The sequence below is a fragment of the Rhea pennata genome, chromosome 4, assembly GCF_028389875.1.
Source record: "Rhea pennata isolate bPtePen1 chromosome 4, bPtePen1.pri, whole genome shotgun sequence".
NCBI classification, from domain to species: domain Eukaryota; kingdom Metazoa; phylum Chordata; class Aves; order Rheiformes; family Rheidae; genus Rhea; species Rhea pennata.
In genome coordinates this window covers 69,055,525-69,081,784 of record NC_084666.1, presented here as the reverse complement: position 1 = coordinate 69,081,784, position 26,260 = coordinate 69,055,525, and the positions used below count along the sequence as shown (strand labels likewise).

Sequence of the window (26,260 nt, the reverse complement as noted above, 5' to 3'; positions counted from 1 at the left end):
GTGGTGGCCTTCCCCGAGCTTGCTCCACTCAACCAGGATGTTGCTGGGCTACAGCAACATGTAAGTCACAGTCATAAACAAGTCACAAATAGTCTTGGTATAAGATGCTGAGATATAAGGGGAAATTCAGAGACAAGAGAGCTTGTCCTGGTGATTAGAAATGAAATGGGTGGGCCTTTAACACAGCTGTTTATAACGTGGCAAGAAGTAAAATTGCCCAGAACTATGCTCTGTCTTTACAAAATCCTGAGATGTTGAAGACATTTAACTGTTTTGGAAAATGTTGCCTGAATTCTTGGTTTGGGAGATAACAATGTATTGATGTTATAACCTGTGTGCCTATATTGATAAGAAATAAATTCCTTTCATTTTAAAGCCCCCTAACTAACAAACTTTGTGCTCTGTTTGCATGTCTGTGCAGAGCACGTGAGCACCTGTCTCTGTAATGCCGCTACCAGGAAACTCTGTTTTTTATCAGGATGTCATAAAATCCCTCATATGGAGTAGAGGACAGAAAGACTTGTAAAATCAGCTGGTGGGTTCCCCCCCCTCCCTTGGATACTTATCCATATTGTCACAGCTCCTGCCCAGCTAAATGAGGTCAGTCAACTTGATGACCCCATCCCCTCTGATAAGCCTGTAGCTGCTGAGAGCAGATCCACAAAGGCACTAAGGTCAACATCTCCATGATGGAGAACTAGGTACTACGTGCCCACGCAGCTGCAGGCCCCAGTTAGAGGCGGACCACTCCTGACTTCCAGCAGCAACCCGCCTCCGCACAGCCTCGACCCGCTGGTCCAGCGAAATGCCGCTGAGGCTAAGGGGAGTTTTGCCGGGGTTAAGAGGGCAAACTGAAGCTGTCTGGACAACGCTGGCACTAGCTCCCCCACTGGTGTTTCCCTCCCATGGTTGGTTCCCACCGCTTGTGCATAGGCTCAGTTAATATATCCTGCCGTAGCTACAATTACTCACTTACCTTTGCCCTGACACAGACTGATGCCTTCCCTCTGGTTATGCCATTACCTGCCAGATATATACAGTCTGCTGTCCCACCTACGTGTCTTTTTCCTAAATGTACAGTTACTTGTCTCAGCTTCAGCATGTAACCCTTTATCCTCTAATCTTCCCTGGCTTTGGCTGTGACCTGTTTTTTTTGTTTGTTTGTTTTTGTTTTGTTTTTCCTTTTTTAGTCTGTGGTGTATAAAGTAGAAGTTAAGTAATATCATGAGATAAATGAGAGGGTACTTGTTTGAATATTGCAAGCTGACTAGCAGTCATGACCCTCTAAAGCAACATCCACACATTTCCACTGGTGACTGGGCTGGTCTTTCACAGTGGGGGGGTGGGGGAAAGTAAGGGAACAGGAGCATTGCACGAAGCAACTTGACTTTTCCCCCAGCACAAGGCAAGCTACAAGCAATAAGCAACTGATGAAATGCAAGCCTGAAATTTTCACTGGCCTTTCAGAGCTTGTATCTTAGGGAAAAGACTCCATTACAGGTGCTGCAAATGCTTCTGCTGCAAAGGATTGACGTGTCCAAGGAGCGCAGAGGTTTCTCTCGCCTTTACGCTTTTTGGAATACTTCAGTCAACCCTGTGAACATAAATCTCTTCCTTGCAAGCAGAGCCTTCCTTCTTACTGACTCGAAAGTCTAAGCAGGTAAACAAGGCTGCAGCAACCCAGAAGTTGCAGTCACATGGCCACTTATGCAGTAAAGTCTCCTAGTAGCCCCAGGGTGACACACTGACTTGGGAAGACAGGTAATTTTGCTGAGCATAAGAAGTATTAGGTACTCTGGATAAAAACTACAATTGGAAAACCTGGAAATACAGCACACTCCAAAAAACATTTTAAATTTAAATTTGATTCTCCTTTTCTGCTTAGGCTCCCATCAGTAGGTAAGTCTTTACGTGGAATTTCTTATTGATTTTTTTTTTTTTCATTTAGAGGTGCTTAAAAAAACCGTAAACCAAGTAATGACTCAGCTGTGAACGGTTTTACTTGAAACCTGGTTAAAGTCAAAGCTTGCCCTAAAAATAAGTTTTAAGGAATCCTGAGTGTGTAACATGAAATACTCAGTTTGCAGATTTGTGCACAGTCTAAAGGAACTAGTCCATCAGGAAAAGAAGTCAAACTTGACTACTCCTGTGGATGTGAACCAACTCTTTCGTTATATTACTGCTCTAACGTGAGGTGGGTGTAAGAAGGGAATTAGCCAGTATTTTTTTTCTCCTGCAAATCCTGCCCTGGGCTGCCTGATCTGTCTCTCCCTTCTGCCGGCAATGGCATTAAAACAAAATATGCACTCCAGCCCCATTACACTAACTGCTGCCTTGCTGTGCTGGCTTCTGTTTCCAGCAAGGGGAAAATCACCATTGCCCTGTTCTGCAGCCGGTTCTATTTTCTTTGATTCCATTAAGCTGTAATTGTAATTACATGATAAAAAGATACGGCTGCTGATCCTTGGGCATCAGGTGCTGGTGCGTTCCCACAGCGCGAGGATTGTGCCGTGGTGGTCACGTTGCCGGCCGAGATCTCTCCTGCACCAGTGCTCTGCTTGCGGCAAGGAATGGATAGGTAGGTGAAGTAGGTGTTGGAGGCAGAGAGCTCATTTTGGCCTCTTAAAAAACAGTCAGTGCCGTTGTCAGTTCTTGATAATCTTTCTAACCAGCAAAAAGAGCTTTTTTTCCAGCAAGCAGCCTGTGCGAGCTTTGCCTTATCACACCCATGCTGTCCATATACCAGGAGAGGGTGATGAGTGGTAAGTGCAGGCTCTGGTCCAACAGCGATGCTGCTTAAGGTAGTTCTCTCCAACAGAGAAATACTGTGCTGGATATTTATTTTCAGTTTGTGGAACAGCTGACTGGAAAACAAGAACTCTGTTTCAGGTGGGAAGAGAAGAAGAAATCTAAGCTTTCGTATCTGGTTTTGGGTGACTTGACAGCTCTCCTTAATGGCGCAGGTTCATCTGATTTTCCTGCACCCCATAGTAGCTTTCTAAACACTAGGTTTATTTGCGAGAGTAGGAGTCTCTCATCACTGTCGCTGGCGTGAATTCTCTCCTCAGCCTGGTAATTCTTGTTACAAAGGAGATCTGGCTCCCAGTCCTTGATTTGAAGTGGGCAAATAGGATAGGAGCCCAGTTTACCCACATTCTGGCAGCTGTGTCTTGCTCTCTGAGAAATTTGGCTGGAATTCCCAGTTTGACCTGAAGTCTGACCAAAAACAGAAGACTATAAATAGATAAAGAAATAAATAGGCAAAAATCCTGTTAAAGTAGCTTATAATTCAGATCAGAATTAGAAACTAGTCTAAATTAAAAACTCACTGGAATCTGCTAAGCCCTTATTAGCTCCACATAGGAATCTGTGAAAAGCGCTCTCCAGCAAAACTGTCTCCAGAGAGTTGATCACAGCCCTAACAGAATGTTTTTAGACTCGGAAAAGCATGGAGTCTTTAAAACCAATGCTAGGTGATCAGGTACATCTTTATTGGAAAAAGGTCCTCATTCACAGAACTCGGGTAAATCCTTTCTCCCTCCATGCTGTCTAGAAAAATATTACAGGGAAATCTTACTGAGATGCTTGGTGATTTGCAAAATCACAATCAACCACATAAAACGGTTTTAATTATAACTCTATGAACTTCAGTGCTGCACGAGTCCCCTGCAAGAAGCTCAGCCCTGCTGTCTGCCCGAGGCCGTGTCCCTGTGTGGGAAGCGCCTGCGACCAGCAAGGGGAAGGTTGAGCATCAGCAAAAGTTTTCAGAACCTGTCATTGATCTAGAGGCTGAGCAACAGAGTCAGCTAAGTACTTGCTCAGGAAGTCCTGGCTAATGCACGTTCGCGTCTTTGGCCTTTTCTACCTGTCATGTAACCTGCCAGACTGTTTCTTTTTTTTTCCCCTTGCAACTTCTCTGTTTTCCCCTTCTCTTAGAGAAACAAATAAATATACCCAGTGTGAAAGGGAACACAGAAGTTCCCTTTCTGGATCCGTTTCTGCCACTGCTTCCACCAGTGGCCTGTGGTACGGTCTTGTCATGCTTGTTCTTTGTCTCAGCTTTCTCATCTGTAAAAGCAGGATGGTAATGCTTAGTATTAACAAAAATACTTTTAAGATTAGGTACTTTTAGATAATTAGCGTAGCGTGTTTCTGAAATTCATCTGAAGTTATGACAACTTGCTTATATAAATTCTCTTGTGAGAGAAGAGAGACAAATATTTTGAAAGGCTTAAGAGTTAATGTGATAGTGAAAGTAGGGATCTTATTTTTCAGCATGTTCTGTTTTACTTGCTCTCCTTTTCCTGCTTTGGGGTGAGGTTACAGTTCTGCTCGCAGCAGTTGCAGGCAGCTGCTGGTTGCAGGGGCAGAACTCCCGTGGCATTATTTATGGCAGCTCTCAGTGAGAGGACAGTGATTTACTGCGTGTCGTCTTCTGCAGCTGTGAATTTGCAGCATGGTGACAGGGCCATTCAATGCAATCCTAATTTTCAGTCTGACACAAAGTTAGAGAAAGGTGAACTGACTGGCTTAAAATAGGAATCTGTTAATATCCTCCTTTGTCCTCCAGCAAAAAAACCTTATTTTCTGAACTCAAGAAATTAGGGTTGGGAATATGACACTCTCTTGTGAGACGGGATTTCAAGAGAAGTCAGGATAGTCCTGATTTTCCCTCTGAATTTGTGAGAGGTATCCTGAAATTTCTTTTATATGGCTCCCTTTCTTTTACGTCTCTCCTCCCAAACTCTACTTCTGACTGCGGTGGACCTTGCTGGGGAGACTGTGTGATGGGAGCTGCTTGGAGCCGGATCTGCGCTGCGCGCTCAGGGCAGGTGACAGGCAGCGATGCGGCTACAGCAGCAGGGCTCCTCAGAGCGATTCTGCCGCGCAAAAGGAGCTGCAGAATTTGACCTCGCGCCCTTGATCTGGAAAAAGATATGCATAGATCTTCTGAGCCGACTCGCTGCCTTATCCAAATTGAATCTCAGTGCCAAGTCGCTCGCGTTTGACCTACGCTGTGAAATCGCTAAATTCCCTACGAAGCTATTGGCGTACTTCGGGGGAAGTTGACAGAATATTACCTGGGAACGTGATATATTTTATTTCCGTGATTATTTGTTTTAGCCAGGGTTTATCTGGGACAAAGCGTAGGGAAAACGATGGGATGCGTTTTGTAACGTTACACGCCGGACGCTGGCGTTGCGTTCTGTCAGTCGGACTGTGCCAGTCTGCTGGGGCGCAGTCTCGTGTCAGCGTGAAAAACAGCAAAACGAGACAGATGAAAGAGAGAAGGAAGAAAAGATTCACTTACTGCTGGTTAGGCTGGACTTGAGATTCCTGCTCTGAGATTTGGCTGGTCAAAATTACGTAACTGCAAGTGGAATTAATCATTTTTATGAAGGAAGCAGCAGTAGCTGCAACGGAGGGTAACTGTGCCAGTTAGCTGCTCTGCCTCGCTATTAAGGACTTTTCCTTCAAGACAGCTCCTGAAATTGCAGATTTTGTTGGCCAAAATGTAACACATTTTTAGTATAGAAATGATGTATGCTGTCACAGTTATGCAAGCTTATGTCTCTTAGATGTTTACTCCCCTAAATTGAATGGAATATATTCGTAGATTAAAAAAGAAAATACGGAGAATTAATTAGATTTGAAAAAGCAAACACTGAAATTGTGTTGCTTACTTTCATGAATAGAATATAAGAAAAAAAAATTTAAGAAAATTGCTTGGTTTCATCACGTGGTCTCTGATAATCATAGAGCCATGACAAAGTATGCGGTGAAAGAGAGAGAGCAGAATTCCTCATGAAAATCAGTAAATTTTGTTACAAATTGTCAAATACTTTAAAATCATTCTGGAATTTAAAAAAATCAACTTGTGCTACTATTCTATGAGGAAGCTGATCTTTTTATAAACATTCGATTAAGATCAGGGTTACCCCTTGAATTTTTTGCTGTTTGCATTGTTTGCAACTCATGTGCTAGTTGCTGATGAATGTAATTATTGATCACTCTCCTATGAAATGTTAGGAGTGTAGGACATGAGAATGTTCTTGCAGGTGATCCAATCATAGATTCTTTATATAAAGTTTTGATAAACATGCAGTTTTTGTCTTCAGGCTATGTAGGAAATGTTCATTTTCTTACGTGCATGCATGATTGATTAGGCACTCATTTGGGGGGATTTTTGGTTGCTGTGAATTTTGGTCATTTCATTCTCTTCTGTTGAGCTATGATGTTTTTTGAGTCATGTAAGGCTTTGCTGATCTGAGAAACACCTCTCACTGAAAGCCCTGACAGCAGAAGTCTTCTGCCCATCCGTGGGACACATGTAGTGTGAATATTGGCACTTTTCCCCAGGTTACTCTGCTCAGAATTCTCAGTTCTGATCTGGACGGTTTAGCTGCAAGGAAAGCAGTTATTTGCTGGTGTTAGTAAGGGCTGAAATTTCTGACAGAATACTTAATTATGCTGTTGGCTTTGTTTTGCGTGTAACTCATAAAGATTTGTTTTGCATAGAACAGGCATGCATCAAGATTGTGTTCATCATATGGGGCTAGATTTGAGGGAAAAAAAGGAGGTAAAATGAAAAGTTTCGGATCTTCTTGCTAATCCCTTCTGCTCTGCCTCTTCTAGAAGTGAGTGTAACGATGCGTCTGGATTGCCCTGCCTTGTTCCAAAGCACAAAAACCGAGAGGCCAAAAGATACTGGTATGTGCATGAACAGGTTCGGTGCTTGCTTATTGCAATGCAGAAGGGACCAGAGGAGCTAATTATGCAAAGTTGGGCAGATAAGAAGACAGACGAGCTGGCTCGCTACGCCTCGAAGAGCTGTGGCATTACCAGAGAGATGCCTTTATTAGCAGAATAAACACTCAGTCCTTCTGCAGATTGTTATCCAGATTGAATAGCACTCAGTTTTTATCAAGGCACTTCCCTATAATAGGGAAATCTCCCGTAGTGTTATCCGGTGAGTAAACACTGTGCTGCTTAAAGCCCTTATTCATATCATGCAAAGTAGTCTTCAGCTCCTCAGGACACACACTGCAGTGGAAGGTAGGCAATAAAACATCAATTATTTATTTTTGTAACTGTACATAGTTAGCAGGGGTTTTGTGCTGTTCTTATTTACCTCTTTCTGCTGGTGATAGTCCTGTAAGGGTCGTGAAAGATGACCTGTCTTTTCAAAACCCGTCGATAAATTCCTCATCTCCTTTTGGCAGAAAACCTATGTGCACGGCGTAGGCAATGGGGCACACCGGAATGAACAGATGCATTATTGGAGGTAATAGCTAAGTCTCATTAAGAAGAAGGAATAGATTAATTCCTAGCATATCTCCCCATACATAAGAGAAGCAATTACGACAGGTGGCAGTAACACATACATCAGTTAGTGCTGTGCACAGATTGAGTTTAGCGTGGCAGGCAGGCAATTTCTTTGCTTACAAATTTATACCACTTTGCTATTTTTCATCATTTCTTTCTACATCCAGGACAGGTTAAAAGATCTGAATGCTCGTCAAGGCCAGGGGAAGAGAAATTTGTGATCTCATGTGTCTATGAGGAAGACTTACCTGATATGTCTTGGGGGAGAAAGTGCACAGAGGTAGCCACAGACCTACTGAGATGCCCTAGGCAATATTTCCAGGGACAGTCGTCTCAGACAACTCTATTTGTAACTTGTTCCCGTCTCATGTCAAAAGGGTGATTTGATGCACATATTTAGACCAAAGCTACAGCAAGAGTAGAATTTCTCAAACTACACGGGGATTTAGTGCAAGAAGTCTCACTATTTTTTTTTAAGGATAGTTGAATTCCCTCTTCTGTGCCTCTGCTAAATGATCCTTACCATAGTAGACTATGTTGTTTACCCATAATGTCAGCATTCTGCCATTGTGTTCGGCAGGAACCCTCATTGATTTCCTAGACAGAATTTTGGAAATTCCTTAGGTTTCAGCAGATAGCCAATATACTTGTGTGTGCGGATTTGAAGAACATTCGTTAATAAGATTTGATAGATGCTCTAAAGAAATAGTGTGTTTTGAGGTTGTTTGTAGAAAAGAACCTTTCGTGAAACCCTTTTGCTTAGGAGAACAAATCAAATTAATGAATTAGATTTTGGAGCTCTAATTTATTGTAAGGGATTCCTTAAACTTTTTTGCTTTCATTGTCCAGATGATGGTTTAGAGCAGGTTCTCCTCGGTATTAACCGTATCTAAAGGCTAATTCGCTTGTAATGTTCAAGTTGAGAAGGACCGATTCCAAACCCAAATAGGTTTAATATCCTGGGTGGGAATGGATTTGAGAAGCTTTCACTACTATAACCAGAATCATGAGTTAAAAGCCTGTGAAATATTTTTAAAAGTCAAATTTTGGACATGAAAAATATTACCCTGATTTGATCTTCAGACTCTGTATTTTTCTGCCTACCTTGTCCTATTTTATCAACAGCTCTGTTCACCTTGGAGATAGCTTTAAGCTCTTTTGATTTGTGCCCTTTCTAATCCAAATGGTGAAATTTAAATCAAGACCTGTAAATTATTCATTTAAACTAAAACTACAAATTTTTCTTTTAGAAAATGTTTGTCATTTTTAAAGGCTTAAAAAAAGCAATGGACAAGTGAACAGTTTCAGAAACTTTGAGATTCATTGGCTATCTGTTTAGTCATTTTTGTGTATGTAAATAGCAAATGACTATGAAATGAAATGAATTTTTACTGTAAAAACAGGCTGTGCTGGACTGTCACTTAACTTAATGCTACTGATAGGTATTCTGTCTCTAAAAATGAGAGCATGGGTAGTTTGTGTAAGAATGAGGCTTTGCACTGCCCAAAGCATGACTCTGAGCAAAGATGATCATTTCCAGATTCTTACACTAAAAAGAAAGATTTTTTTTCTCCTGCACCCAATAAGCCAAATATCACAGTGTGCTTAAGGATGCTGCTGACATTTTCTTAGACCACCCAAGGTGTTCTCTCTCTGATTGCAGTTGTGCCCTCTCGTGCTCTGGAAGTTGCTCTCTTTCCCTTTCCAGCTCTCCTGCATCTTTTTGGCTTGCTTTCATTCTGCCCGTTATCAATTCGTTTGAGCTCAACTTTGCTGTTAGGAAAGATCATATTGTCCTAGCTGTAATGACTGCTTGACTTTTAAAGGTAGTATAAACATATAGAATATATAAAAAATAAAGTTCCACTAGTCGCCACAACTCTTAAGATTAATTGTGTTAGTAATTTGATTTTTCATGGAATTGCTTTGTAGTGAGCCACGGGTGAGGCTTATGTATTCATTCAGTGGTAGGTTATGTTGAGTGAACTCCTCATTTATCTTTTTCATAGGACATCAGCAGATGGCTAAACAGATTACTTGAAGTTGATTTCTTATCTTCTGATCTAATTTTTCCACAAAAAGTACTTAATAAGGAAAGACAGAAAAAAAAAAAAAAAAAGAAAAAAGATACAACAGAAACAGTAAAATGATACTACCAATAGTGCATATTGAGGTTTAAATAGTAACATCCTACCAAAAAGTCCTAAAAAAAAAAAAAAAAAAAAAAGAAGTATGAGATCCTCTGGTCTGCAACACATTAATAGAGCTATGGAAAAAAGTGCAAGAACAGTTTATGAATTGGTAAATCTATTTTAGTATCAACAAAGTTAATTTGTAAATCTGGAAAATAATTTTAGCACAAAACAATAAAAATGGAGACAAATTTTAACATTTAATTTCATTTTTCTCTAAAAGAAAACTTTTTGAGGTAATTTTATCACTTTGTGTTGAAAGATTTGAGAATGAATTGCTTTAGGTTAAATAGTAATTGACCCAAATAAGCTTCTGCTCGTATCTCAGTATTGAAAAAGAAAAAAAAACAAAGTCAAACCAAAATATTTTTTCCAGCTCTTTGCTTCCTCCTGCTAACCACAGAGCAGTTCTTTACATAGCTTATTACCCACAGAGCTTCTAGGGCAGGAGGTAGTTGATACGTGATGCTGGAGGAAGAGATTATTTTGAGAAATTTTGGGGAGAAGCCCTCTGAGAAGTAGCCTGTGACAGAAAGGGCACCTTCCAAGCTTTCCATTTTCGGTCAGTCCAAGTATCCTGTACTGATTCGTATGCACAAAAAATGCCATTTTGGTGATAGCCTAACCAGGGGGTTGGGTTGACAAGGGTGCTTCGTGTTGGCCTTTGCTCTCTGTAAGTTAATGGTGAAGTGAAGGTCCCGATGACTTGAGAGTGACAAGAGGCAATGGGCGGAAATGGAAGCACAGGAAGTTCCGCTTAAAGGTGAGGGGGAATTTCTTCCCTGCGAGAGTGACGGAGCACTGGACCAGGCTGCCCAGAGAGGTGGTGGAGTCTCCTTCTCTGGAGATCTTCAAGGCCCGCCTGGCTGCAACCCTGTCTACCATGCTCTGGGTGACCCTGCTGAGCAGGGGGGTTGGACTAAATGATCTCCAGAGGTCCCTTCCAACCTTACTGATTCTATGATTGTGATAGGCTTAACAAATTTGCTTTATAAAACTTTTCTGCAACCCACAATGAAGAATAATTATTGCTAGCTTTGAAAAGAAATGGCTGAAGTTTCCTTCTGTGCTAAAAAGTAATTGTTTTAAAAGCAATATGAAGCTCCATGGACACTGAGGGTTGCCAGTTCTATACAAAAACATCAATTTTTTCCAGTTCTGGAAGAAGAAAAAAAAACACACTAATTTGCTTACATCGATCTTGGGACCTAGGAGTCGAGTCCTCAAGTTAAATGTATGGAATCATGCTGTCACCTTGTATATTCGAGATGTCACTTATGACAGCCTTCGACGTCGCCAAAGCGTTATTTCAAGCGGCAGCTTAAAGAAAGGGTCACTTCAGGCTGCAGTGTCCTCTCCATTGCGCGGTGATCGTGCGTAGGGTCGCAGCTGACCTCAGGACCTTAGGGACACTTTTGCAGTTTTGGCAAGCTGGCCCAGCTGGGTGCTAGGAGGTTCACTTTACTGCTCTCCCACATCGCTCCTCGGGTGCACCGGCTCTCCGGAGTCCACGCTGTGCTCTCCATCCCGCTTTCCCTGCAGAGTAATGAGCGGGTTACTTGGGATTTATGGTAACAAAAGCAAGAGGAAAATTAGCCTTCAGGCATTCACACGGCCCATGCGGTACTGAAGTTCCATAAAGTCTGGTAACTGTCATTCTTCAAGGAATTCAGGAAACGATCTAAAATATCACTGAAATATTAGCAGCGCACAGGAGCCAATATACTTGAAAGTACATTTCTTTGTTTTAATAAGTCTGGTGGTGTACCATAATTCACCATAATGAATTCATTTGGTGCTTAGCGTATTAGCACTGAGATTAATAAACCCCTGATATTTATGTGACCGTAGGTGTTCTTTAGTCATTTATGATTTATAATCAAGCTACCAGTACTTTTATCCTCACTTTCTTCTGAGCAGGAGACAAATGGAAAGATTTTCATGGTGAAAGGACAGTTAGGTTCAGCCAAATTTCCATACTACAAGTAAGCAGAAGATCTTGAAGGACTTCGTTTCTCTCTTTATCTAAATTTCTGAATTGCTAGTATTCGGCAAAACCGTGTGGCCTGAATAAAACTGTTACAGAGCAGCAAGAAATTCTGCCCTAGTTGTATCATAAATATCATTAATATTTCATTTCTTCTTACTGCAGGTGCCACTTCATTTCAGTTTAATATTCTGTATTTAAGAGAAAAATCTTCTTGTAGGTTTTGCAGATTTTAAATCAAAATAAGTTCACTAATTTGAACAAAGTGAATACTGATTTACAGGATCCAAGTCGTCGCTGCTGCGTATTCTGAAGCTAATGGTTTATTGCTGGGCAAAACAGGTCAGCTGTTTTATATTTTTCACAATTGTTGGATATGCAAATCTGATTCTGAACCACAGGTCTGCATTATTTCTGCTTCTTCTGTTATGTTCAGAAGGTGAGGTGCTTACTCATGGTGTTGTGAGCTGCCTTCCTCAAGCCATCAGCACAGCACTGAGTGCTGCTGAAGGGCAGGTCAGAAGACAACAGCCTGCCCTCCCTTGTGGGGCTCCAGTTAGCTGGGGTTTTGATCTGCTCGAAGTCCTTGCCAGGGAACAGGCTTTGCAACTGGACCCCAAGGGAGCTGTTTTTCTGGGTTAAGTGGTGGGAACGGATGGAGAGGAAGCACAGCTTCGTCTAATCTGGCAAGCTGCATTTGGCTTCTGTGAAAAATTTCATCTAGTGAAACCCACAACTGACAGCTTATTAAAATGCTAGCTTACAAAAAAAAATTGATTTTTGAAGAGACAGTTTTCCTGTTTTTTGTTTACAGATACCAAAACCTGTAGTCACAGGAAGGATTGGAACAGCAATGATCTCTGTTCTGTTGGATGTTTTGTTCCTCTTACAAGCTCTTGTTGCATCTTCTTAGCCTGTCCAGGAGTGACACAGATGCTGCTCCCCCCTTTTCTTCACCCCCAAATGTCTATGTCTGCTCGACCACCTTCCCAAACGTCCTTCATCCCTGGGCTGGATCCTTCAATGATTCAGTGCCCCTTTTAATCCTAGGCTTAGGTCTCGGGATGGCTAACAGGGAATACAGCTCTCAATAGCTTAGCCGACGCTAAGCAAGCAGCCATTTCTCAATGAACATTTTCCCATCACCTCTCTGGAGACTTCCAAGTTCTATTTGTGGCCATCCCTTTTCTCCATCACCTCTGTTGTTTCCCTTTCCGGTCCCACATAACATTTGTCTTTGACTTTATTCCATGGATTCGAGCAGGATCAAATCATACAGGTATATCTACCTACATAAGAAGGTAATTTCTTCACTCAGCAGCTTTGTAACGGTTTATAGTGTGATGCAAAGGGGATTTGTTGGGCATCTGGAGAGTGACAATATTTGTGTGCACAAGAGACCATCAAAGTCAAGTCTTTGAGCATCATATGAAACCCTTGGTTTCTATCTGTCTGCTCTGGTAGTCATTCAGTCCTCTGTCTTCTGTGGTAACTTAAGGATGGTCACAAATAAGTTTAATTTTGTAATATCTTCTTTACCAAGAGGAGAACTTAATTCTACAAAGACTAACCACCAGATTTTGTTTAGAAGAGTTCAACACACACTGTTAGAGCTCTGTTGTCTGAAGAACTGGACTCTCCGCTAGCCTCCAGGAGTAATCTGGGATCTTTTAACTGTCTGGCCCCATGTGTAGGTGCAGAGTGGTCCCATAGGTGCCCCGTGCAAGTGACCCAGGACCTCCCAGAAGCCCACACAAGGGCTGAGGGGTCCCTGGAGGGCTGGCGATTTTCCCAATGATTTTTGCACATGCCTCTTTTTGCACCTGCTCTCTGGGGCAGTCTTATTCTGGAAACAAGAGCCGAGGTAGCAACTCTTCCTTTTGCCATTCACTCTCAACGCTATAGAAAGCACAAAATAATTCCCTCTGGATCCTGTGGTGTGGTGCAGGAAGCCACCAGGTGGTGACCTGCAGCATCTGAGCCTATTCGGGCAGGTTTAGTTCAGTTGGTTAGAGCGTGGTGCTGCTAATGCCAAGGTCACAGGTTCAATCCCCGTATGGGCTATGCTGAGGATTGGACTAGATGACCTCCAGAGGTCCCTTCCAACCTTACCATTCTGTGGTTCTATCAGTTGGCATTTCTGGCCTCATTATGAATGACCTGTCATGTCCCTTGCCCATTACTTAAAACTCGGAAAGAATGAAAGCGCGAGATCAAAAATAGCGTTGTCATAGATGTTTCAGTTTTATAGCACTTGTGTTCTTTGCTATCATGCTGATCTTTTTCTGCAGTGTTTTGGAGGAGTACTTACATCTCACTGCCAACAGCGAGATGTGTAGTTAGTGAGATGAATCCAACCCTATTCCCACTGATTCCATAGGAAAGGATTTGTTCAAATCAGCATCAGATTTGGAAACCACAGGCAGTCTGGTTTTCTACACTTACTCCCGCAAGACATCACTTGGCACTATGAATTCAGGGCTAAATTAGTCAAAGTCTATGTAGATGTTTTGTTGTCTTTTCTATGGTTTAATAACTTTACCTCGCTGACTTGAACATTGTTACTGTGTCAGTTTGCCTGCTAAAGAAAAATATATCAAGACCCTGCCCTTACATTGCCCCAACTTGCTTACATTTTTAAAACAAATCTAATTTTTTTTAAGTATATGGGCTTCCTTTGTAACTTTCTAAGACTAAGATATTTCAAAATAACAGGAAATCATACGTCTCATTTTTCCACTGCTCTTACTACTGCTTTGTGTGTTGCAGTACTACTCCCTTGTACTTCAGGCTCATAGGAGCCAAAACTGTCGTGGAAAAGTTCAGTTGTAAAAAAACTTGAACTTATGAAAAGTGGCGCTTGCTGAAGATTGTCATAGCATTTAGCATAGTGTTATCATCCACAGCATTTAGTTAATGCGTTATTCTTTTAGTCAAGTATTAAATTGGAAAATCAATATCAAACTGATTGTAGTGTCTGCTTTGCAACAGGTTTCTGATTAGTATGTGCATGTGCACCCACTAGCAATTGCAGCAAAAGCACTTATTTTTATGGAAAGACTGCCATCGTGTGGGAAGCTCCAGCAACACACGGGCATAGTAGTGCCTGCACGTTGCTTACTTCCAAGAAACCTTCCTTCTCAATTGTATTTTTCATGGAATTTCACAGAATAAACATGCAATTTTCATTTTTGGAAATGTATTAAAGAATAGTAATTCCCATAACTAGGAACATCTTGGTAGTGTTAAACTTTGCTAGTAGGCTATTATTTTTGTTCCAAACTGTTGAATTCAGAAGTACAATATTTACTAAGGCTAGTAGAACTGGGACCTCCCATTTTGTCCGTATGATGTTAATATAGTTGGATATTCATGTTCCCATAACTTCTCTTGATACGTAGTTTCACTCTCAACATCTATTTTCAGCTGCAGTTTTACAAGACTTCATTATAATCTTTCAATTTCTCAGGCTATTCCATGTAATCATGTAATTGCTGTCTCTGGTTTCTGCCTCATTTTTTATGCTTTTCTTTAAACAATTGAACTTATATGTTACATTCATAAAGAAAATTGCCAATAATTACCAGGAATACAATTAGTAATAAATCTCTTTTAAGGAGCTAGCTACAGTTCAATGTCTTATGCAAATACCTATTGTTGAAAAGATGTCTTGTGTAATCAGGAATTATACTGACAAGTGAAGAATCACTTAATTAATGAGAATAGAGAAATCATTTTGGATGGCTCATTCTATTACTGACTGAGTAAAACAGGAACAGCCCAGCTCAGGGCTTAGAGCTGCTACTAAAACAAACATGCTCCAGAATGTTGTTCCATTACTTCCTTATGTAGATGGTGTAGTAATTCCAAAATATAAAAACACGTACGCCAAGTATTTGAGGCCAGATGTTGAAAACTGATCATCAGTCGCTCAAGCAAAAGCCTTTTATATAAGCTCTTATAATCAGAAATGATGAGTATCTGCTGCTACTGCTAATGTAACGGACTGGAATATTTGGGCCAAAATATTTGTGCAAGTCCTAGTGCGAGATGGGAGGGGAGCAAGAACCAGAATTATGGTGAGATATGGCTGTAAGCACTGTATGCCATAACAGAGAGCAGTGTATAGACAATGTTTGCAGTTGTAGAGTCATAGTGTCCTTTTGGTGGGAAGGGACCTCTGAAGGTCTCTAGCCTGAGCTTCTACTTGAAGCAGGTTCGGTTCAGTCAGGTTGCTCAGGGTCTTGACCAGTGCAGCCCTGAATATGGCCAAGGAGGAAGGTCCCACAACTTCTCCAGGGCACCTAGTCCAGTGTTGGACCTCCCTTATTGCACAGACGTTTTTCCTTTTATCTAGCTGAAATTTCTCATGTTCCAACTTGTCCTCACTGCCTTTCATCCTGTCAACGTGCACCTCCAAGAAGGGTCTGCCACTATTTTCTCTGCACTCTCCCATCAGGTAGCTGTAAACAGCAATGAAAACAATCTTACATATGGTCCCTGTGTCTCTAAAGCTTGTGTTCCATAGATATAATAGGTATCAGGAGAGTTTTCCTATCTTTATCTTGCCTTCTTAGGAAGCTTCAAGGTAAAGCTTCCCTAAGTTCATGGTGTTTCGGGGGCTATTCAAAGTACAGTCCAGGCATGTTTGACCTTGTTCTTCACTCTTCAGGGCTGGCCTTCATCAATGTACTGTCAGCAGGCAGTACACAGGATCTGTCCCACTTTTTGAGAGTAAAAGGCTTTGTAAACAAGGCAGTCCTGACATCTCCAAAACCACTGATTTTTGACTTCAGTTTATTCCTGCAGGGCCCTGGAAAAGGCACTGTTGCCTTTGGTACAGTGCGGAAGTGCATGAGCGGTTCCACTCCGAACAGGTCAGGCTCTCAGCTGCAGGGCATCCTCCTATGTGGGATGCGGAAACTCACTCCAGAGCTGCTCGGGGATTTAAGCCACCCACATCACTGATGGCACAGTGAAGCCTCCTGCTTCTGGCAGGACCCTGACATAAGCTTACATGCCATAGCAAATCTAGCGACTTAATCAGATTACTTACTTGTACAAGTGGAATTAGAGATTGAATGATCTGTGAATAGGGCAGTCGTACCGTACGTCTGGGATGCCTTTAACTCCCTTCCTTAATGCTGTATTATTCTGAATTCATGTGGAGCGCTGCGTTGAGCAGTTATGGTAGCCGTGAGTCTGTGCGTGAGCTTTTCTGCCTCTGTTGATGTAATGCAGCTTTGACTAGTAACATCCCAGACTTCTGCTGGTTTGTGTGCACTTGGAGTTTTTGCATGCTGTGTCAAATGATTGCAGAAGTGATTGTTTGCCTTCCAACATTGAGATGAAAAACAAATTTATTATGTGAAGGGAAGTATTTACTTTATTTTACTCTTTTAAAATGTAATCATCAAATCTTATTTTGGGTAACTAGATGCACCAGCTGCTACTCTAGGCACTTGTGGATGTTTTAAAAAAATGATCCTCAGGGATTTATTTGGATTTATTTGGATTAACAAATGAACCAAATATGAAAATCTTTTCCCAGACAAAATTTTTGTTTCTCAAACTGTTCATTCCCCTTCCTATAGGAAGTCTAGCAAAATATATAAGCCTTGCAAGCTACCCGGTAAATCATAGGCAGCGAGCCAGGTATGTGGTTGCAAAGACGAATGACTTGCACAACAGCAAACTTTCTTGTGGAAATCGCTTACCAGGAGATCAAGTGTTTTCCACTGGGCACAAGTGATCAGATTAGTTCACCTCTTTGCTGGCTGCCCTCATGCGCTTCTGCTCAGAGGTGAACTCTCTCTCCGAAGCAGCAAATCTGCAACCTGGTAAGGACCAGTTTATAATAAGGTAATGTATCCTGGTAGAGCTGAACTATGTTTTTCTTTTGGAGGTTGAAGTGCCTCTTTTCAGTCTGCTAAAATGCAAAATGTTTTCAAATATCTCATGCACTACAAAAGTTGATTGCTATAGCCTGTACCTAAGGCCAGCTAAAAAAGCATAGCAATATCGAGTAAAGCATTTTCATTAGGGAAGCATAAAAGGAGAAAGAGACCCACATGTGTTTTTTGCATATCTATTGAGGAGCGCAACTGACTGTATGCTGATGGTTGTGCAGGCAGCCCCATGCTCTCGCAAGCAAGCCTTGTTTCCCAGCTAAACCCATCTGTTCGGATCCAGCAGCAGCTTGGCCTCGTTGGGCACGTGGGATGGTGGTATGGAGCCTGGCATCATCTGGGTGGCCCTGTGCTCTTGGAACCACCCCTGCTGTCCCTGTATAACCCCTGGCTCTGTGTTTTCTCCTCAAGGATCTTGGAGCTGCAGCAGAACGGAGACATGGACATACTGAAGCACAAGTGGTGGCCTAAGAATGGTCAGTGCGACCTTTACTCCTCTGTGGATGCCAAACAGAAAGGCGGTGCCCTGGACATAAAAAGTTTTGCAGGTGTTTTCTGTATCCTCGCTGCTGGGATTGTCCTATCCTGTTTCATTGCAATGTTGGAAACTTGGTGGAATAAAAGGAAAGGCTCCCGGGTTCCTTCAAAAGAGGTATTAGACCCTTCATTTCTCCTGGAAAATTTTCGTGCATCCTAAAGACCGCTACCTTGAATTTATAACATAAGAGAGGGAGGGAGAACAAATTCAGAGAAATTTCCTTAGCTTCCTAATTTTTAAGGTAACTGTTGTTCCTCAAAATATTTTTAAGCATTCTTTTTTAAAAAACTAGAAAGAAAATGTGTATAGTAGTGATGTATAAATATGTAACTATTCTCTGTAAAGCACAAATGTTACTTATGGAATAATACATTATTAATACATCAGTACTTACGACATCATTCCTATTGGTGAAAGATAATTCTCACCAAAAAGTTGAGAGGCTTTTTGGCTTTTTCTTGCAAAATATATCCTCTAAGATCAATGGCTGAGTCTTTCAAAACAGATTTTTAAAGTTTAACCCTTAAATCTGTAGTTAGCTTCTTAAATAAGCTTGTCTTGATTTTCCAAGATGTTAACGTCCTGAGACTTCCATAAACTTCAGTTCTCAGTATTTAATCTGAAGTCTGTGGAAGTGAGAGTATTTGTGGTTTTTTTGTACTTAGGATTGTTCAGATTCAGGGCAGACTTATTTCTGAAATCTAATACAGACTTGCTTTAGAAAATCCTGGCCAGAGAAATTTTTAACAGCTGCATAAGGTCTAGAAACCAGTGGGGGATGTGTTGTTCCACACCAGAGATGAGTTTGGTTTCACATGTGCATGCATAATGCTTTCCTCACCCTGGCAGTCCCCCGCTCTCTTTACCAGCCATCTGAGCCTTATGCAGTCTTGTAACAAATTTCTTATCTTTAGCTCCACAAAATACTAGAGAAACTATAGAAAAAAAAATGTTATTAAAATGTTTGGCACAGATACCCAAGGCAGAACCTAAGTATGAGCTATAATGTAGCACTGTCAATTATAACTTTTCTATCTGTGTAGCTTAGAAGCTTAGACACCTGTTGTGGGGTATTGCTGATAATTTGTGTGCAGTGGTCTCACCTTCTCTGCAGTTTCTCCATTGTGTTTATTCCTGCTAATGTAATGCTGTGTAATCAGGCAGGATTAATTACAGTACCTAATTAGACAGCATTGGCACTGATGTTAGAATATTTTTAATCTTTTCTTGCCTGTTTTAATTCCCAAGCTTTTTTAGTTAAAGATTTGGACCAGAATATTATTAAAAGCAAAAAACATCTTTAGTCTTTCAAATTGGCTTTCTCAGGAATGGGAACCATGCAGTTTCAACTGGCAAATCATAAAAAAGTTAAAATTTACTAGACTTTTGTTTATGAAAACTTTCAGAACTTCATATTTATCTGGTGCAAAACATAAAAATTAAATAACAAAGGAAAAAACCAACCTCGACATACTATATAACTATAAAATTACATACTACTTCAATTTTCAAGCGCACAGAAATTCAAATGTATACTTTCATACTTCAATTTTCAAGCACACAGAAATTCAAATGTGTACTTTCCAAAAATGGTATAATTTGGCCTCCTTGGCCTTCGTTGTATATTCATTAGCTTAGCATTTAAATTGGTATCTCAAAGCTCAATTGAAAAGCTTGGCTCAAAACTGAGTTTAACATAGACATATGTGCTGAATGTCCCCACTATCCTGGATGTGGGGGTCATTCAGTGAAGAGATACATCTTAACTAACTTTCTTAAAATTCATTTTAGCTTCCATGAAATCCATTGGCTCTTCCAGGCCACTAGTCCAGAATCGGGGGTCAGATTGGGCCAGTTTGTGGTCAGCAAGCCAACCCTTTTTCCTGGTGGCTGCCATCTTGTGCTCCAGAATGCAAGCATTTATACTGAAAAAAATTGTCTTATGGTTGCGAAGATAACATTTCAGTCGCGTACCAGAAGTAATCCATTCAATGATGTCTGCCTGAGTCTGCAGACAGCCTTAAACACTAGCTCTGAGAGAAGTATGAACTGCCCCAGTAATCTCAATGGGATGTTGACTCTGAAGCCTGATGATAATTTAAATGTGAAAACTGCTGAATATTTCACTACTGATCACACAAGAGAGAAGAGGAAAGATCATATAATGGAGATATGCACAATCTTACTGTGAGTGGGTCTCATTTCGGTGTATCACTTGGGTGGAGCTTGGGTTGTGGGCTAAGCATGGGAGAATATCACCACTTATATATATTTACTGGTCTGACCCTAGCCCCAAATGCATCTCAGTAAGAGAAGAACAAGGAATATTTTTTAAATAACTTACAGAGGCTCAGAAGTGATGAAATTCTATTTGTTTCCTTATTGGCATTTTAAATTGCAAAGTGCTCTTATGCTTTTCGAAGCATAACAGTTTTTTCTTTGCAAAACAGTAACAGGAAAATGAATTAGGACCGTCCCTTGCAGACGTGCTCACGAGCTGCCCGCACTAGCAGAGCCTCTGTATTATTTCTGTAGTTTCCAATGTGGCCCCAGTGCTTCTGCATCCAAATGCAGCTCCAAAGTTTACAGGCGAGAGAGTTTGGTGAATGCGTTTGGTTTTGGTGTCACCTGTGTGGTTGTTATGTGCATCCATGTCTATGTCCACATGTGAATAAATTATAGACAGAAAGCTAAGTCAAAGGAATGAGCGCTGCATTTTTTTTTTTCTCCCATGATGCGTTCAAACACCAAAGCCTCTGGGTTAGGTGTGTTTCCAGCATGAGTGTCCTGCGGCCCCATTCCCTGCCCCTTTCTCCCCGGTCTGTCTCCTTGTGAAATGTAGTGGCCCTCAGAGGGTAAAATCTTAGAGGGGAACCAGTCCCTGAGTCCCCCCTGATTTGGGCTCTGTATTCGGTGTGGTACCAGTGCAAATGTTTGGCGATCAGTTTTGCTAAGTAGATGAACTCCTGCAGTCTGTTCTAGGTGGACTTTTTCAGAGTGCTTGACTTCAGCCCTAGACAAAGGAGGGATGTAAAGCCCATTTGGTATACTAGGAGTTTTGCCACTGATTCAATGAGCTCTGGATCAAGCCAGCCATTGAATTGCAGTAATCGACTCTGGAAGTCACCAGTGCGCATCTATCAGCTGCCTTATTACCCTCTGTGAGGTCCTAGAGTGTGAGCTATTTCTAGTGGCCTGGAAGAGCCAGTAGATTTCACAGAGATTAAGGTAAATTTTAAGAAGGTTAGTTGAAATTGATTTTTGTTCTGAATGAGCTGCACTACCTAGACAGAGGGAATATCCCTTATATGTGTAAACTTAACACGACATTGAATTAAGGTTTGCCGTTCAGTAGAAATTTGTGTATGATGCAGGTGATCTATTGTGTCACCCAGGACTTTCTCCTCTTTTTTTTTTTTTTTTTTTTAGCTTATGTGCATTTAAATTCGTGATTATAACAAACAGCCTTTTTAACTGAGCTCTCTGTGGGGAGAGATGTAGGGAGGAAAAAGGACAGGGGTAAGAGGGAGTGATGATCTGTTAAAATAAATACCCCAGGTCTTGTTCTCTTCTCACCCACAACATTGTAATTCCATCAGGATTGATGGAATTGCTTCGCTGTAGGTAAGGAGAGAATTAATCCCTCTTTAGGCATTGTAATTTAAATTTGATCTGGTGTACTCCTTTTTGTGTGATGAAAATAAGTCACAAGTGCTTGGATTCTTGTTTGGAAGTTCAGCTTTATTGCATTACCGTTTATATCATAAAGGCAAAAATCAATCTGGTACATTTTTAGCCCTCAAGCCCTGAGAGAACTAATATTGATGATGAGGGCTATCTGATCCCTTAGAGCCTCCCGTTTTGACACTCAGATTTAGTCGTCGTTATGGCATTTAAGAACTGGCATCATCCCACGTTTGAGATAATGCTTTGTTTTCACGATACAAAGTTTCATGTTATTCAGACACGGCTCATCTAAACCACCCGTCCCCCAGCTCCAAGTCTGAATTTTCGTGATAGAAAGCTACTGGGAGCCCTTTGAGTTTTTGCTGTTCAGCTTCAGAGCGTGCAGGTAGATGTGGGCTAAGGGTAGAGTTCCCCTCGCTTCGTTGGAGCCCATCCAGCTTTAGGCAGGGGGGTGCGTACTGTTCAGACTGAGATGTGCCCCCAGCCACTGTCAGCCAGCAGGAAGCCTTGGTTACTCGTGTGCTGTGTTTATCGAGCAGTTCTGATTGCACTGTGCAGCCTCAGCCTGGCAACAACGGCCACAGTGAGTGGTACATGTTGTGTTTCTCATTCCCCAGGATGACAAGGAGATCGATCTGGAGCACCTGCACAGGCGCGTGAACAGCCTCTGCACGGACGACGACAGTCCCCACAAACAGTTTTCCACCTCGTCAATTGACTTGACCCCGCTGGACATTGACACTTTACCCACACGTCAAGCGCTGGAGCAAATCAGTGACTTCAGAAACACTCACATCACCACGACAACCTTCATACCCGAGCAGATCCAGACTCTGAGCCGTACTCTGTCTGCTAAAGCTGCTTCTGGTTTCTCCTTCGGCAACGTACCTGAGCACCGAACTGGCCCTTTTAGGCACAGGGCGCCTAACGGTGGCTTTTTCAGAAGCCCCATCAAAACAATGTCATCTATCCCTTACCAACCAACTCCCACGCTGGGGCTCAATCTTGGCAATGACCCAGACCGAGGCACCTCCATATGAGCATCAGAACAAGTTTCTTCACTGTCTCTTTTTTAGGACTCCCTTTGCAAGGAGCAGCTGTAATATTGTGGGACTAACATGGATGTAACCTTTTCTGTTTTCCTTATTTTTTTTTTTTTTTTGTTTGTTTTTTTTTGTTTTGGGGTTCTTGTTGCTCTGAATTTTGATCTTTAAGAAAAGAATGAGGATTATTAGTAACAACTCACTCCTACTCCTCTTCTGCTTTTTCAGCCTGGTCTCCTCCTCTATCTCCTTTCATTCTCTTTAATATTTGCACCTATTCTTTGGTTTGCCACCACATGAGTTTTTTGTTACTTCAGGCTTTTCATATACTCTAAGCAGAGCAAACATATAGTGATTAATGCATAAAAAAAAATGAGAAATACTTTGCAGAAGGGCATTTGTTTCCCCCCCCCACTGTCTTTTTTAATATAATTGCAATAACAAGTCCTTTGCATTTATTCCGCTGCATCCAGTCAGCGCTCAACTGCTGTGTGTCCTTTTAACTGTGGACCAAAGGCAAACCCTGCAGTTTAAAAAACTAAAATAAAAATTAAAAAAAAGGCAAAAGAAAAAAAAGAGAAAAAAGAAAAGCAAAATAAAGGAAGTGAAAAGACCATTCAGGCCCCATAATATGAGAATGCAATTTTGTAGGATTACAAAAAGCCATTACTATGCCAGTAAAGACTACAGTTAAATCTACTTTTGCACTGCAACAGTGCATATGACCTTTATGTGATTGTACAGTGTTAAAAGTTTTTCTTATGTACAGTAAACTGTATCATATGGCAGATGCCTCTGTTATGTTAAATAAATTAGTATCTCATACATATATATATATATACACATATATACATAGAGGTATGTGTATGTATATATATACATGTATATATAGCTATAAAATGGCAGCCGTTGCTATTGCAATTCATTTAATGAAGCTTTAGTAAAAATGTGTTGTATACAGGAAAGATGTACAGTGCAGGGGGTCTTTTCATTTAGAAAAGACAGTTGCTTTAATGTTATTCTGACTTGCATTGTTTGCCAACAGAGCGTATTTTATACTTTTTTATTAGAACATCCAGGGCAATTTAATGTTTGTACCTAGATGTAACTCATTTGATTAGGGTTTGCATTGGCTATTGAGCGTTGTATAAGGCTAACCTTGATAAATTTAATTAATTAGACAAATGGAAAACTCTCTTAGGTATATCACATTCATGTGAGCAACTAATATAACTCTAGAGAACTTTAAATATAGATCAAAGGTTAATAAATTATTTTCCAAATCAGTACAGTTGATCAATACGATAATGGTGTTAGTGGAGAAAAAGAAGCCCTTGAGAAATATTGATGTGGCCTTAATTACAATCACATACTGTTCTAAGGAAAAAAAATATATGTATGAAGAGGCGCTCATTTTAACCCTTTATATGTTAAGTTAGATTTAGAGGAGCTGTGTACTTTTTACATTAGAGCCAACTGTATAGAACAAAAAAGAAAGAACAGCAGTGAGAGCAAAACCAGTGCCCACTTTGGCACCAGCTTTTTAAAGTAACATTGTTACCTGTTAGAAATGTAGGAAGAGCTTTCAATTTGTAATCCTTAAAACTAAAAATGCGGTTAAGTAGAAAGCAAGCAGTTTATCCTGTGAGTTCTTTGGTTTCATTTTGTTTTTTAATGCAACCACACACTTATTTTAACCTAACTCATTCTTTGGCTAGGATTAATAGGATCAGCCTATGTGATTTGCTTTAGGATAAATTAAAAGGTATATTCTTCAGATCTATTCTATTTTGATGCTAATTCTGTTCTGGGGGAGCATCTTGTACTGTCACTGTTTTTTGTACTAAATCTTCAAATATTGTCTACTGTGTAAGGCAGAACAAATTCTTATCGTGCAAAAGGCCATTTTGTTTTCAGGGAAGCAAGTGTCTAAAAGCATGCACGACTTGCTTCCCCTTGTAACATTCATGAACTCATCCACACCTCCAAGTAAAACAAAACAAAACAAAACAAAAAAAAAAAAAGGAAAACTTCTTTCCAACAAGCTATGTAGGGACGTACCGGATGTTGCAGTGATTTTAGCTATAAACAAACTGTTAATCATGTACAATATTTAAAATAGGCCTATTTTGATGTGTTGCCTATTATACAGATACACAAAACACTTTTTGGAGGCCTCAGTTACAAGTGGCAGAGCTTTCTGTGCATAATTTGTCTAAATAATTTGTCTAATAAAATTGTTTTCTAAACTTGTGTTTGCTCCTGTTTAAATGCTGAGTGCTGTGGGGTTCTTGGTCTGTGGTCAGTGTCCAGGTGGGACCATGCGTGCCACACTGGTAGGTATCGATACCCGTAGGCGCCAGGCAGGCGCAGAGCTGTCCTGCTGGACAAACGCACACCGTGATTTCTGGTGCCCCCACCAGGAAGCACCTCCTGAAGCAACCTGCGATGTCCCCTTCAGCAGTCCCAGCAAGCACGATCCCTCCTGGGAGAACCTCGAGATGCTGGAACCCCTCCAGCAATTGCTCCTGCCCCTGTAACGCTCCTAGGCTGCATATTATTTTGGCCAGGGACATTCACTGACTGGAGAAAAAAAAAAAAAACAAAGCAAAACACACACATCAGTCTCAAAAAAACCTGTAGAGCGAGAACCAAGTTACGTCACTGTGCATACAGCTGTTTACTCTTCTCATTATTTCCTGTGTAGAATCTCCGTGGGAATCAATGAGATTTACCGTGGATATTAGTGTCAGGCTTTGATTTCAGAAACGGTATATGGGCAGGATTTTGGAGAATGTAGCATTTATTGGCACTGACACTTAAGGGACATGATTTTCAAAAACACTGTTGTTGACCTCCATCTGTTTTAGTGTAATCTAGGAATTTTCCTGGAATATGATAGTTATTTCTATAGAATCATGTTCTGCAATCTTTACTGACATGGAAGATATCATTTACTCTGATACTAGATGTACACTGCCTTTAGACTTTGCAAAAGTTTAAGTATGAGATGATTTAGCCTGTATTTCATTATGGCCTTCTCAATACTTCTACACTCAAGTTTTATATTTTCATTAATATGCTAAAGTTACAGCCTAATCTCTAGCAAGTCTGACAATAGGTACTGCAATAACATCAATCATGATGATGTAACTCTGGGCATCCCAAGTTTGTCTGCTGGATTTTTATATTCAGTATACTTCATTAACTGAACGATATTTCTGAACTCTTAAAATCTTCTATTAAGCTCCGCGGGCGTTTGGGGAGAGAGGCTGTTTGAATTTCCGTTTATAGTTCCAAAAGTACATTGGAAGTAGTCTTCAATTCATTGCTACATTAAAAAAAAAATCTGAATCCAAATAACATAAAAAATCTAAGGGAAATTAAACTTTTGAAAGTGACTTGAGGACAAAATATAAAAGTGCATATGCACTAATGCCAGGAGACACTCATATCAGTGGGTGCAGAATGCCTAGCAATAGGATACTACAGGCTTTTATAATCTGTCTTCTTTTATTATTTCACTAAAAGCAGCCAAGAGACAAGCTCTACTTAATTTCCTTGAGGTAAAGCTATGG

General features: G+C 40.8%; 1 protein-coding gene across 2 annotated transcripts in view; it reads left to right on the top strand.

Annotated features, from left to right (window-relative positions):
- The window catches only part of GRID2 (glutamate ionotropic receptor delta type subunit 2), a 692,796-nt gene extending 670,055 nt beyond the window's left edge, over positions 1-22,741 (top strand). For both annotated transcript variants that reach the window (XM_062575022.1, XM_062575021.1), the window contains 2 exons: positions 17,826-18,066; positions 22,257-22,741. In XM_062575022.1, coding sequence (XP_062431006.1) covers positions 17,826-18,066; positions 22,257-22,679 — 664 coding nt within the window. In that variant the 3' untranslated portion in view covers positions 22,680-22,741. The remainder of the gene's footprint in view (positions 1-17,825; positions 18,067-22,256) is intronic.
- The last annotated feature ends 3,519 nt before the right edge of the window (positions 22,742-26,260 follow it).